Below are 14,602 nucleotides of genomic sequence, written 5' to 3' on the forward strand. Positions count from 1 at the left end.
TTTACAAAAGCAATTAGCCTTTTTTAATCTTACATTGCATTGGAAATGTACATAATAGATTCATACATGTTACAAATAATTTGTTCATAAAAATATATTTCTTTAAAAAAAAACTTTTTTTTAAATCACATTTTTTCTTATTTTTTATTTTTTTAAATATATTTTCAATGCATTTAACATAGGAGTACCAACTGTACTGTACTGCAAATCATATTTCGGCTTCCTAGAATTGTATGGGTTCTTTATTGCAGTCATTTTTATAGGAAAAGATAAATTTCAAAATAGATTGAAAGGTTAAAAAAACATGTCACCTGATGAGTGGAAAGGAGCTGCGCTGTGTCACAAGACTGTGTCAGTGTTTAGTGTTTGTTCAGAAACACATGAAGTCCTGTGAGGTGAAGGAGAAGGGGAATGAGACCATGAGATTATAATGAGAAAGACAGGAACAGGGGGATGAGGAGGAAGGAGCAGCAGACCTGGTTCACATGGTTTTTGGTAGGCACTGTAAAAACCACCCACTAGGATACATAGAGTAATACAATAACAACAACAACAACAACAACAACAATTCAAAACAAAAACGTGACAAAAAAGTGCAACATAATGAAAAGTCACAATGAAAATGTTGTGCGGACGAGTAAAAATGCCAAATAATATCGAAAGAAACACAAATTCTGGAAAGATCGATCCCATTGGTTTGCGGTTGGCATGGCGATTGATGTCACTGTCAGTATGGAGTATCATGAAGTCAGATAGACTGATCTGGTCTGTCATAGGTGAGAATGATGCCGGAGGTGTCACTGGTGGAGCCCATTGATCCCTTTCCGTATGTGTGATGAGGTCGTGGTACTGCTTTGTCATAAAGGCACTGTAATGAATCACAGCTTGGAGACCTGGGGGACTGCAGTCACGTATACCAATTAGGACTGACTCAGGTCCAATGGGTGGCACTGGGCATTGATACGACACAGGAGGCAATTCATCTCATCTAGTGTTGAAAAATGCATCTGTTCTCAAATGACATCATCAGACATTTGTGATCAGAAACAAAATGGAAATAAAGATGGGTCCATTGCACATTATTTCAACAAAGTTCTATCGCTCTGTTGCTACAGACAGATGAAGGGATGAATACAGTATGAAATACGATCGTTAAACCTACTGGGATGATGTTTGATTCTGCTCTGCTCTTCTGTCGATGTTGGATGGATTTTGTTCCATGATGTTGTCCCCCAGAACTTTCAAATGGCCGCAAGCAGTACCGATATTGTCTTTAGATAAAGTGTCACAATTCCACATTTAGTACAAATTAAATGACACTCATTTAAAAGAAGTTTTAATTTGCAGACTTTAAGATCTCAATACTGACATTCCTTATTTAAGTCAGAATGAAGATGACTGTAAAGGCTAATAACGTTACCAAAGTATGATCCAAAATGGCAAATAAGAGTTAAATATTCCAGAAAACCTTTCTATTCACATCACACAGTTAACATCAATACTTCAAACACTTCTGATTGCCACAGTGGAAAAAAACACAGAATATGGGACTGAAGCTGGAGGAGAGGGAGTCACGGTCAAAACCGTTGTTGTAAAAAACGGTTTAACGTTTCAAAAATTAACCAAAAAATACCTTTGTGTGTTTGACGATGTGAACAGCATATTCTGAAATATCTTTTTTTCTTCTCTTTTCTATAAACTCTTCATATAATCTCTCTCCCTTTGGCCCCTCCCACGTGGTAATATATAATACAAAAATATAGGTGGTGAATGCTCCTCCTATATATGCAAGAAGAAGATTTACAGATCCTTTTCACTTTATATAAAAGACCCAATCGACTGTGAAGAAGCACTCGCAGAGTGCAATATAATAAGGTAGCGTAAGAACTCTCCAGGCAACTCGCCGACCACCGTGAAGATTTGAGTTTTCATGTTTCTCAGTTCTCAGTTCAGTCTTCTAAAACGTGATGTTGGTCTGGTCTCCCAGTGAGTGTCCTTCTCGACACACATGACCCAGTCAAGGTTCCTGAAGAGTGTGCTTTATGTACCAGAGGAACGGTTCCTTGTTCCTCTGTTCGTCTCCCCAAAAATGTCTGACACGCCTCTGTTGGAGTGTCTCCATCGCTATCTCCAGTCTCGATCTAAACAAAATCAGCTTGTTTCGCAAAAGCATTGTTCTTGTTCTTTTTTTTTTTTTTTACCTTGATATAAAATAAGAAAAACATGATGCAGTTTTTGCGGTAGCGGTCGCCAAGCGGACTTCATTATACCATTGTGCAGACTGTGTTCAGGTTGGGGTCAAACCGGACAGCTTTGCCTTCCACCGACTTGGCGCTGGTGTTGTACATGGGGTTCTCGAAGGCCGCCTGGCCGTTGTTGTTCTCGTGGACGGAGCAGCCTGTGTACTGGGTTTTAGGAGTAGTCCTAGAGAAGGACAAATACATGGTTCAGACTCAATGTAGAACAAGAGTCAGTATAATTCAACATGTAGCCTATCTAATATGTACTGGGTTTTAAGAGAAGTCCTGTGGAGGAACACAGCAATGGTTTATGGTTTTATATGTGAATAACAGCAACCCGTATGTCAAACAAATTCTATGGATCATGTGTCAAACTCATTCCACGGAGGGCCGAGTGTCTGCGGGTTTTTGCTCCACCCTTGTACTTGATTCATGAATTAAGGTCACTAATTAGTGTGGAACTCTCCTCACCTGGTTGTCTAGGTCTTAATTGAAAGGAAAAAACTAAAACCCGCAAACACTAGGTCCTCCATGGAGTGTGACACCTCTGCTATAGATCCTGACACAGTAGCACAGTATAGATGGAGGATCTTCGTTTGAGACAGTTTATTACAGTAGGAAGGTAATCCTGCGGCAACAAGAAATGCTAATTATTTTGTGGATTATAATTCATGGACATTTTTGTAGGGGTTGAGACATTTTTCGTAAGGAAAAATCAAGTCAAGTGGAAATTAAAATCTTCAGAGGCCTTTTTAAACCTCAAATACTCTGTAAGTTTAAAATGTCCTGCATTGCAGGAAAGTTATACTGCAACAGGGTCCTCAATTTAAGACCCTACATCTGTATGTGGCCTTTACTGTGAATTTAGCCCACAGCATAAAAATTGCTGGTGGTGGGTAGCTACACTTACCTCTGTTTGTAAAGATAAAACCCGAAGCCTGCAAATATCAGGGCGAAAAAAGGCACAAGGATTGCTATGGCCACAGAGCTACTGTTTGTACCATGAGGTGGGTTGGATGAGTTATTACTCTCTGACATGTTCAAACCTGTGTGGGAGAGGAGACATAGGAAAAACATTAATATTCTCACACTCACCTTTTGGCCTAAATCAAATATCCATTACAAACATGTTTATTTCTATTAACTGAAATGCCACAATATTGTTGACATTGAGAAAGCTGATATAAAAAACAATGTGATAATGTTTACCTAGCCTCTGAAGTCCAAACTGGCCGTAGTCTCTACCCTGTATGAAGCCTTGAAAGACGTAGGTGGCACCGTCAGGTTCTGCAGACACCTAGGGAGACAGATATGGTCAGTCAGTAAGTTAGTCATTCAGTCAGTGAGAGTGTCGGGCAGTCAGTGAGTCACTTATTTCTTTGAATGGCACTTTCACTATGGGGTTACGTTTTAAAGGAAAAATCTACATGTTCAGGACAACATTCGAGGCCATTTTGTAATAAACATAAAAATGTCCAACAAATGTCCATTGATATGTCTAACAAATGTCAATATCAAACATTTTTAGACCACATCAGATGGTTATTAAGATATGTAAGTCTGCTAAATGACTAACATGCAAATGTTTCAACTCCACAAATCCTTCCTGTGAGTAAATAACGGTAAACTTACAAAACCGTCCATGGACCACGTCTCCTCCTTGACCTTGCCCAGCGTGGTGTGAGTGGACGTTTTCACATGGTACATCAGCAGCATCAACCGTGCTTCTTGGCTCTTATAGACACCTGCAGCACAACAGAACACAGGGGGACAAGAGGCTCAATGTGAGGCCAGGGTACAACACTGATATAACTGGTGGTACTCAGGGGAGACGATCACAGACAATGACCCCATGATGATGGTCTCCCTCGCTTATCTCACTTTCTGTCTATCTGTCTGGCTGGAAAATGAAAGCAGGTGATATGAACACTCATTGAGCCATATTCTTCAACCATGGAGCAATTTCCAGCAGTAGAACACTCATCAACTGTGCTTCCTATTTTTAACTGCCTCCTGCAATTGAAGGCAAAGAAAGGGAGCACCATATTAAGGCCTATCAGAGGTCCAGGCCCTTCGCTACCTCTGTAGCTCTGAACTGACTGATGTACACAGTGGTAGTAATAAGACACATTCAATTAACACACCTAAACCATTTCCTGGCCTCTCTAAATGTAAAATAAGCTGTTATTAAAAACACAAAATGGCTACCTCCATCACCTCAGTGTTATGATTACATTGTGATCCCTATATCTCCCAGACACGGTCATTTCTTCTCAATGAGTATGTGAATGAATAGTTCTTCATTCACCTGTCTAAGTCATAATTGGCGACGGCTGGGCAATTCCCAGTCCAATTTAAATGGAGAAGATTAATTAGATGATGTAAATGACATGTCAGCTGGGGCTAAAGGCATTCGTGGAGAAATGAGGGGGGTAAGAGCGAGGGGGAAGGAGCAAGGGGGGAAGGGGAAAAGGGGCCTCAACACTCCGGATAATTATGGTAAATCCGTCAAAGATTTGTCAGATCGGATTAAAATGTCATTTAAGCAAAATGTGGGAGGGGTGGGGGGGTATGTTTTACACGTCTGTTAGGCTATATAAATGAAGTACATTAAGGGACAGAATAATTTGCATTTTAGGGACGTCTATGTGAAAACGAATATATAAAATAAATGAGTCATCAGGATCATCAGCCAGGTTGTTCAAGATTGACATCAGAATTGGAAGTCTATCCATTTTCTGAGAACATCGGGAAATGCCTTCAAAACCAGCCACTAGGGGTAACAGTGAGCCCTATTACCACCAAGTAGCCTTGGGTTTTGCTAAGGCGTTGTGGACGGGGGTGGTGGATGGGGGTAATCAAATCGAACTTTATTTGTCACATGCACCGAATACAAGTGTAGATTTTACCGTGAAATGCTTAATTACAAGCCCTTAACCAACAGTGCAGTTCAAGAAGAGTTATAAACATATTTATCAAGTAGACTAAAATAAAAACTCATAAATAAAAGTAACACAATAAGAATAACGATGCTATACACAGGGGGCACCGGAACCGAGTCAGTGTGTGGGGGTACAGGTTACTTGAGGTAATTTGTACACGTATGTGGGGATGAAGTGATTATCCATAGATAATAAACAGCGAGTAGCAGCAGTGTACAAAAGGGGGGGGGGTCAATGTAAATTGTCCGGTGGTGATTATATTAATTGTTCAGGAGTCTTATGACTTGGGGGTAGAAGCTGTTGAGGAGCCTTTTGGTCCTAGACTTGGCGCTCCGGTACCGCTTGCCGTGCGGTAGCAAAGAAAACAGTCTATAACTTGGGTTACTGAAGTCTTTGACAATTTTATGGACATTTAAATAGCCTGACACCACCTATTGTATAGGTCCTGTATGGCAGGAAGCTTGGCAGGAAGTGATGTACTGGGCTGTTCGCACCACCCTCTGTAGCGCCTTACAGTCAGATGCCGAGCAGTTGCCATACCAGGCGGTGATGCAACTGGTCAAGATGCTCTCGATGGTGCAGCTGTAGAACCTTTTGAGGATCTGGGGACCCATGCCAAATCTTTTCAGTCTCCTGAGGGGGAAAAGGTTTTGTCGTGCCCTCTTCCCGACTGTCTTGGTATGTTTGGACCATGATAGTTCGTTGGTGAAGTGGACGCCAAGGAACTTGAAACTCTCAACCCGCTCCACTACAGCCCCATCGATTTTTAATGGGGGCCTGTTTGGCCCTTCTTTTCGATCAGCTCCTTTGTCTTGCTCACATTGAGGGAGAGGTTGTTGTCCTGGCACCACACTGCTGACGTCCTCCCTATAGGCTGTCTCATCGTTGTCGGTGATCAGGCCCACCACTGTTGTGTCGTCAGCAAACTTAATGATGGTGTTGGAGTCGTGTTTGGCCATGCAGTCGTGGGTGAACAGAGAATACAGGAGGGTACTAATCCCTCTTACCACCTGAGTGCGGCCCGTCAGGAAGTCCATGATCCAGTTGGAGAGGGAGGTGTTTAGTTCCAGAGTCCTTAGCTTAGTGATGAGCTTCGTGGGCACTATGGTGTTGAACGCTGAGCTGTAGTCAATGAACAGCATTCTCACATAGGTGTTCCTTTTGTCCAGGTGAGAAAGGGCGGTGTGGAGTGCGATTTAGATCGCGTCATCTATGGATCTATTGGGGCGGTATGCGAATTGGAGTAGGTCAAGGGTGTCCGGGAGGATGCTGTTGATGTGAGCCATGAGCAGCCTTTCAAAGCACTTCATGGCTAACGACGTGAGTGCCACGGGGCGGTAATCATTTAGGCAGGTTACCTTCGCTTCCTTGGGAACAGGGACTATGATGGTCTGCTTGAAACATGTAGGTATTACGGACTCGGTCAGGGAGAGGTTGAAAATGTCAGTGAAGACACTTGACAGTTGGTTTACGCATGCATTGAGTACATGTCCTCCTAATCCGTCTGGCCCAGCGGCTTTGTGAATGTTGACCTGTTTCAAGGTTTTGTTCACATCGGCTACTAAGAGCGTTATCACACAGTCATCCAGAACAGCTGGTCCTCTTCATGCCTCAGTGTTGCTTGCATCGAAGTGAGCATAAAAGGCATTTAGCTTCTGGTAGGCTCGCGTCACTGGGCAGCTCGCGTCTGGGTTTCACTTTGTAGTCCATAATACACTGCTCAAAAAATAGAGGGAACACTTAAACAACACAATGTAACTCAAAGTCAATCACACTTCTGTGAAATCAAACTGTCCACTTAGGAAGCAACACTGATTGACAATAAATTTCACATGCTGTTGTGCAAATGGAATAGACAACAGGTGGAAATTATAGGCAATTAGCAAGACACCCCCAATACAGTAGTGGTTCTGCAGGTGATAACCACAGACCACTTCTCAGTTCCTATGCTTCTTGGCTGATGTTTTGGTCACTTTTGAATGCTAGCGATGCTTTCACTCTAGTGGTAGCATGAGACGGAGTCTACAACCCACGCAAGTGGCTCAGGTAGTGCAGCTCATCCAGGATGGCACGTCAATGCGAGCTGTGGCAAGAAGGTTTGCTGTGTCTGTCAGTGTAGTGTCCAGAGCATGGAGGCCCTACCAGGAGACAGGCCAGTACATCAGGAGACGTGGAGGAGGCCGCAGGAGGGCAACAACCCAGTAGCAGGACTGCTACCTCCGCCTTTGTGCAAGGAGGAGCAGGAGGAGCACTGCCAGAGCCCTGCAAAATGACCTCCAGCAGGCCACAAATGTGCATGTGTCTGCTCAAACGGTCAGAAACAGACTCTATGAGGGTGGTATGAGGGCCCAACATCCACAGTTGGGGTTGTGCTTACAGCCCAAAACCATGCAGGACGTTTGGCATTTGCCAGAGAACACCAAGATTGGCAAATTAGCCACTGGCGCCCTTGTGCTCTTCACAGATGAAAGCAGGTTCACACTGAGCACATGTGACAGACGTGACAGAGTCTGGAGACGCCGTGGAGAACGTTCTGCTGCCTGCAACATCCTCCAGCATGACCGGTTTGGTGGTGGGTCAGTCATGGTGTGGGTGGCATTTCTTTGGGGGGCCGCACAGCCCTCCATTTGCTCGCCAGAGGTAGCCTGACTGCCATTAGGTACCGAGATGAGATCCTCAGACCCCTTGTGAGACCATATGCTGGTGCGGTTGGCCCTGGGTTCCTCCTAATGCAAGACAATGCTAGACCTCATGTGGCTGGAGTGTGTCAGCAGTTCCTGCAAGAGGAAGGCATTGATGCTATGGACTGGCCCACTCGTTCCCCAGACCTGAATCCAATTGAGCACATCTGGGACATGATGTCTCGCGCCATCCACCAACGCCACGTTGCACCACAGACTGTCCAGGAGTTGGCGGATGCTTTAGTCCAGGTCTGGGAGGAGATCCCTCAGGAGACCATCCGCCACCTCATCAGGAGCATGCCCAGGCGTTGTAGGGAGGTCATACAGGCACGTGGAGGCCACACACACTACTGAGCCTAATTTTTACTTGTTTTAAGGACATTACATTAAAGTTGGATCAGCCTGTAGTGTGGTTTTCCACTTTAATTTTGAGTGTGACTCCAAATCCAGACCTCCATGGGTGGATACATTTTATTTCCATGGATAATTTTTGTGTGATTTTTTTGTCAGCACATTCAACTATGTAAAGAAAAAAGTATTTAATAAGAATATTTCATTAATTCAGATCTAGGATGTGTTATTTTAGTGTTCCCTTTATTTTTTTGAGCAGTGTAGTTTATCAAGCCCTGCCACATCCGACGAGCGTCAGAGTCGGTGTAGTAGGATTCAATCTTAATCCTGTATTGACGCTTTGCTTGTTTGATGGTTCGTCTGAGGGCATAGCGGGATTTCTTCCAAGTGTCCGGATTAGTCTCCTGCTCCTTGAAAGCGCAGCTCTAGCCTTTAGCTCGATGCGGATGTTGCCTGTAATCCATGGCTTCTGGTTGGGATATGTACGTACAGTCACTGTGGGGACAACGTCGTCGATGCACTTATTTATGTAGCCGATGACTGAGGTGATGTACTCCTCAATGCCATTGGATGTATCCCAGAACATATTCCAGTCTGTGCTAGCAAAACAGTCCTGTAGTGTAGCATCCACGTCATCTGAACACCTCCCTATTGAGTGAGTCACTGGTCCTTCCTGCTTTAGTTTTTGCTTGTAAGCAGGAATCAGGAGGATAGAATTGTGGTTAGATTTGAAAATGGGGGGCGGGGGAGAGCTTTGTATGCATCTCTGTGTGTGGAGTAAAGGTGGTCTAGGATTTTTTATATCTCTGGTTGCACATGTGACATGCTGGTAAAATTTGGTAAAACTGATTTAAGTTTGCCTGCATTAAAGTCCCCGGCCACTAGGAGCGTCGCTTCTGGTGGAGCATTTTCTTCTTTGCTTATGGCCTTATAGAGTTGGTTGAGAGCTGTCTTAGTGCCAGCTTCGTTCTGTGGTGGTAAATTGACGGCTACGAATAATATAGATGAGAACTCTCTTGGTAGATAGTGTGGCTACAGCTTATCATAAGGTACTTTACCTCAGGTGAGCAATACCTCAATACTTCTTTAATATTAGACATTGCGCACCAGCTGTTATTGACAAATAGACACACACCCTCACCCCTCGTCTTGCCAAAGGTGGCGTCTCTGTTCTGCCGGTGCATCGACCATAAGATGGTACAGTTTTTGATATCCTGTTGGTAGGATAATCTTAATCGTAGGTCATAAATTTTATTTTCCAATGATTGTACATTAGCAAGAAGAACGGAAGGCAGTGGGAGTTTACTCGCTCGCCTACGGATTTTCAAAAGGCTGCCCGATCTGCGGCCCCTTTTCCTGCGTCTTTTCTTTACGTAAAAGGGTTGGATCTGGGCCTGTTCCAGTGACAGCAGGATATTCTTCTCGTCAGACTCGATAAAGGAAAAAGTTTATTTCGGTTCCGTGGTGAGTAATCGCTGTTCTGATGTCCAGAAGTTATTTTCGGTCATAAGAGCAAAATTATGTACACAATACACTGAGTTAATCCCATGACCCCGGATGATTGATCCCAGTTGTGGAGATTGGTTTTACATTTTTTGTTTTAACCCTATCCCAAACCTTAACCCTTACCGAAACCATTTGGAATGACTGCCTAAACTTCATGTTTTAACCTTATTCAAAACCTTAACCCTTAACTTCTAAATTTGACATTTGGATAAATTGAACCATACAGAGCAGCAGGAGCAACAGTAACACTTCAAAATGTGATGTTTGGAGAATGTGAATGAATGTCTAATGTCTAATTCATAACGCATCACCTCAAAACACCTTCTCAGATCAGACAGACTATGAATGCCCATTTGAATGTTTGCAAATGTCCTCCACACAGGCAAATAAACTACTTAATTGAATTTCCCACTAAGTAGATACAGTCTTAAATGGATACCATCTGACATTAAGACCCTACCACTCAAACAATGTCAGCTATGTTTAGTAACACTCAAGTCTAGTCATATGCATACTTGGGGAGAGAAACACCGCATCTGAAACGCCAGCTCCATTCTACTCCAGTGGTACATGATGACATTTTTTTACAACACTCTAGATGTTGCTGGGGTAATACATAACTGTGTGTGTGTGCATGTGTGTTCAAGGAGTGGCTAGAGACCTTCCCTAGCATCAACCTCTCTGTGTAATATGTAGTGAAATGGGGACAGTGTACCTGAAAGCAGCAGTTCCATGTTGCTATTGGTCAAGGTGACGTTAACCCTTCCCGTGGTGGAATTAAAGCTTGTGATACTCAGAGTCATTGGTTGTTTTCTTCCCTTGTAGTTGTATGAACCCTTCCAGATATAGTTAGGAGCAAAGACGTCATCAGGAACTGAAACAGGGCATAGAAAATATTGATTATTAGAGGACCTTGGTTGTGCCTGAGGTTGGTTGAGCGGTTAAACCCACTGACCTCTGCAAACCCTGCCTACATGGGATCGAATCCCGGCCCCAACGGTCTTCACACTGTCTTCCCTTTATCCATCTCCCTGTTCATTTGTATCCATCGTTTCAATAAAACTTTTAAAAGTTTGGGGAAAGAGAGAATAAGAGGACCTTGGTTGAGTAAAAAAAATATCTTGAAATATATTACGACTTTACATTCCACCAGAAAATAAACTACACTTTGGAGGTAAATTAAAATAAGTGAACTATCCCTTTAAATCCATACTGACCAGATATTGAGTGTCTGGCCGAATGGCCGCATCACACATCTCAAACCCCTAAACTAATGCAAAGTTGAGGCCAACACTTATTAATACAGATCGATATACAGTGTGTGTCCTTGCACAGGGGTTGTTAAGTCACCGCTACACATGTATCCTCTGTATAACCTTCTATAAGTCTGTTTGATTCATGATTGATCAAATCGACAGTACTACTAGTGTTCACAGACACAGGCAGGGCCCCTGAGCTTTCAGCCTCAGAGTATATCAAACTTGTAAATGACCTCCAAGCTTTTCAAAAACTTACTCCCTCTCCAAGTTTATCAATGTTAAACTTGTTATGAAGGCAGTGGAAGCTTTGGCATCGTTGAGCTGCTATCTCACGGCATCACGACAGATGACTCCATAGAAGAGAGATAGAGAGAGAGAGACATAGAGCGACAGAGCGGGAGAGACTGCCAGGCCGTGCTGCCCGGACATTTTATCGTCAAACTCACTCTCTCCATTCTTCATTAACTTCTCGTCCCTCAAGAGGGGCACTCAAGAATGCATTAAGGATACCAGTCCTTCTGAGGTGCTATTAGCGAAGCCGTCGAGCCAAATGAAGTTGTTCATATTCACTCTGTTGTGACTACGGATCTGACCCGCTGCTAACTGCCACATGTATACTTTAGACAAGTACAGTCAGAGTAGTCTTTTGTTATGGAATCAGAACACTGCTCTGATGACGCTACTGTAATGGGCTGTGTGTGTGTGTGTGTGTGTGTGTGTGTGTGTGTGTGTGTGTGTGTGTGTGTGTGTGTGTGTGTGTGTGTGTGTGTGTGTGTGTGGCTACTGTAATGATGTGCGTGTGTGTGTCGTGATAGCATTTCAGTCAGGCACTCACCATTCAGCTTGGGACTGGGTGTCCCTGCCACTGGCTTGATGGGCTTCTCTGAGAGTTTGGACCCAGCTGAGGTGATGGGAGACAAAAACAGCATTAGTAGTACTACTACATATTTCACCTCAACTTCCCCCACGTGGGACTTCTAATCATGAATTAATGTGCTTCAGCACCACACATCAAGAGGTAATGCAACTAACTCATTGATGGCGAATCCTCAATTCTATTGCGTGGTAATAGCATAGCCATATATTTAGAATTTGTAAATGTATGGCTCTGGATAATATTCCTAAATAAAACATGTACGGTGTGTTCTGTGATGTAAAAGTCAAGCATGGAATCTTCTGCTAGTTATAGTAAATCAAATCAAATCATAGTTTATTTGTCATATGCATGTGATACAGCGATGTGCACACAGTACAATGACATGCTTACTTGCAAGCTCTTCTCTTATGACAATTGCTAATAAAAGGTATAGAAAGGTGTACAAAGTAAGAAACACAGAAATAAGCACGCATGTGGTAATGCAGTAGAATGCGTTAACTGGCAGAGGCCCTCTACAGTTGACAGTGATGGTAAGTCACAGTGGTGGGGACAGGACTACTGCACTGGGCCAAATGACCAGTCCATCAAGGACAAGAAACCGATCCTGCGTCTCCAATGGTACCCTCGTCCTTATTTAGTGCACTACTTTTGGTCAAATTCAGTGTGCTAGATAGGGACTAGGGTGCCGTTGGAGACGCAGACAGAAGCCTGATCCTGTTTGTCCAGTGGCATGATAGAAGCTAGAATAACACAAGATGCCGCATGCTGCAGTGGTAGCAGAACAGCCTTGCACAGTGGGAACTTCTCCCACAGCATTCCATGTCTCTCCCATCTGTTTGTGTTTGTAATTACTCTGGGGCCTGAGGTGCACAGCTGCACAACGCAGCAGTGGCGAGGACTGTGTCTGCACGTGTGTGAAGTGTGCTCCGTACTATTGCAGCTGCAGTCATGACCTGCGGCACAAGAGAGCCTCTGTCCCATATCAGCATATGCCATGCTACACACACAAGCACGCAAACAAATGGCTAAGGTTAGCATTGGGAGAAAGTTAGGGGGAACTTCACCCTGGAGCCACACAGACACACACAAACAAACACACTGGCCATGTCGGCCTGTACCTCGACAAATGGGCATCTTCCCGGTCCAGGTACCGTCGGACTTGCAGATGCGGTGTTCCGAGCCCCCGGACAGGAAGAAGCCGGTCTGGCAGGAGTAGAGGAGGGTGTAGCCAAACCCTGGCAGATCCATCCCCATCACCTCCACATGGGCCGGGCTCTCTGGCTGCTTACATGAGTGGGCTGGGAGGGGGGAAAGACAGGGGGGAGAGAGGGAGAAGGAGAGGGGGGAGAAGAGAGAGATTGGGAAAGGTGGGAAAAGAGAGAGAGAGAGAGAGAGAGAGAGACAGAGAGAGAGAGAAAGGGGGGGCAGAAAGACGAGGGACAGAGAAAGAGAGAAAAAAAGGAGGAACAAAGAGAATAAGAGAGGGAGGTAGAGAAAGGGCAGAGAGAAAGAGCGAGAGAGAGAGAGAGAAAGGGCAGATAGAGAGAGTGAGAGATGGGGCAGAGAGACAAAGGAGACAGAGAAAGAGAGAAAACGGAGGAACAGGGAGAGAATGAGAGCGAGGTAGAGAAAGAGCAGAGAGGGAGAGAGAGGGGGAGGGTTAGAGAGCGAAAGGAGACAGAGAAAGAGAGAAAACAGAGGAACAATGAGAGAATGAGAGAGGTGGAGAAAGAGCAGAGAGGGAGAGAGAGGGGGAGTGTTAGAGAGAGAAAGGAAACAGAGAAAGAGAAAAAAGGAGGATCAAAGAGAATGAGAGAGAGAGAGAGGTAGAGAAATGGGACAGAGTGAGAGAGCGAGAGAGAGAGGGCAGAGAGAGTGAGGGCAGAAAGAGAGAGAGGAAGAAAAAATTTAAGCGACATACTGCTATGGCTCTTCTCACCATCTGCCCTTTATGGGGTCATCATCAAAGCTCTGTTGAATTCTTTTGTTTCCTTTTATATTGTTTTGCTGCACCTGCAAGTGACTGGATGCATGTACACTACTTCTGAACTGATTCACTGGCTTCTTAGAACACCCCCCCCCCAAACACAATGCATTATGCACTATAAAGACATCTGCTATGGCTGCACTGTGTGTGAATACGACTGGCTACTTTCTCAGGGATGGATGGTTGCATTCTACACAGTCTACAGAGATGGTCCGGAGTTGAGTTGAGCAACCCATAGAGGGTGAGACAGACACTGATGTGTTGTGGCAGACTGCACAGAGACAGAAAGAAGTGTGTGTGTACCTGTCAATGCCCCCCCAACCCATGAAAGATCAAACAGTAGGAGATGCTCAGTCATTCAGATAAGCCAGTGGACCACTATCATCCATCTTTGATCAAAAGGGACTGGGATTAGGTCTGTGGAGGGAGCAATGCTCCAACTAACCCACCAATGCTCTTTTATCTTTGGGTCTGTTTTGTTTGTGTGTGGAAGGTTTGTGTGTGTGTGTGTGTGTGTGTGGAAGATTTGTGTGTGTGTGTGTGTGTGTGTGTGTGTGTGTGTGTGTGTGTGTGTGTGTGTGTGTGTGTGTGTGTGTGTGTGTGTGTGTGTGTGTGTGTGTGTGTGTGTGTGTGTGTGTGTGTGTGTGTGTCCAACACTGGAGGGGGTGGGGGAGTGAATCTTGTGGCCGATGAAAGATTGTTAGAGGTAATGGTGACTTATTTTGTGTTTGTTTTCTGAAATTCCAATATCAAAAAGAC

General features: G+C 44.3%; 1 protein-coding gene across 3 annotated transcripts in view; it reads right to left on the reverse strand.

Moving 5' to 3' along the window:
• Positions 1–14,602, reverse strand: part of LOC110489401 (CUB and sushi domain-containing protein 3) — a 660,686-nt gene continuing 646,084 nt past the window's right edge. For all 3 annotated transcript variants that reach the window (XM_036971422.2, XM_036971421.2, XM_090227754.1), the window contains 7 exons: positions 12,975–13,154; positions 11,815–11,880; positions 10,436–10,594; positions 3,873–3,985; positions 3,450–3,537; positions 3,151–3,286; positions 1–2,424 (listed from right to left, as the gene is read on the reverse strand). In XM_036971422.2, coding sequence (XP_036827317.2) covers positions 2,265–2,424; positions 3,151–3,286; positions 3,450–3,537; positions 3,873–3,985; positions 10,436–10,594; positions 11,815–11,880; positions 12,975–13,154 — 902 coding nt within the window. In that variant the 3' untranslated portion in view covers positions 1–2,264. The remainder of the gene's footprint in view (positions 2,425–3,150; positions 3,287–3,449; positions 3,538–3,872; positions 3,986–10,435; positions 10,595–11,814; positions 11,881–12,974; positions 13,155–14,602) is intronic.

This window comes from Oncorhynchus mykiss, chromosome 30 (assembly GCF_057628025.1).
Source record: "Oncorhynchus mykiss isolate SJ-2025 chromosome 30, ASM5762802v1, whole genome shotgun sequence".
NCBI classification, from domain to species: Eukaryota; Metazoa; Chordata; class Actinopteri; order Salmoniformes; family Salmonidae; genus Oncorhynchus; species Oncorhynchus mykiss.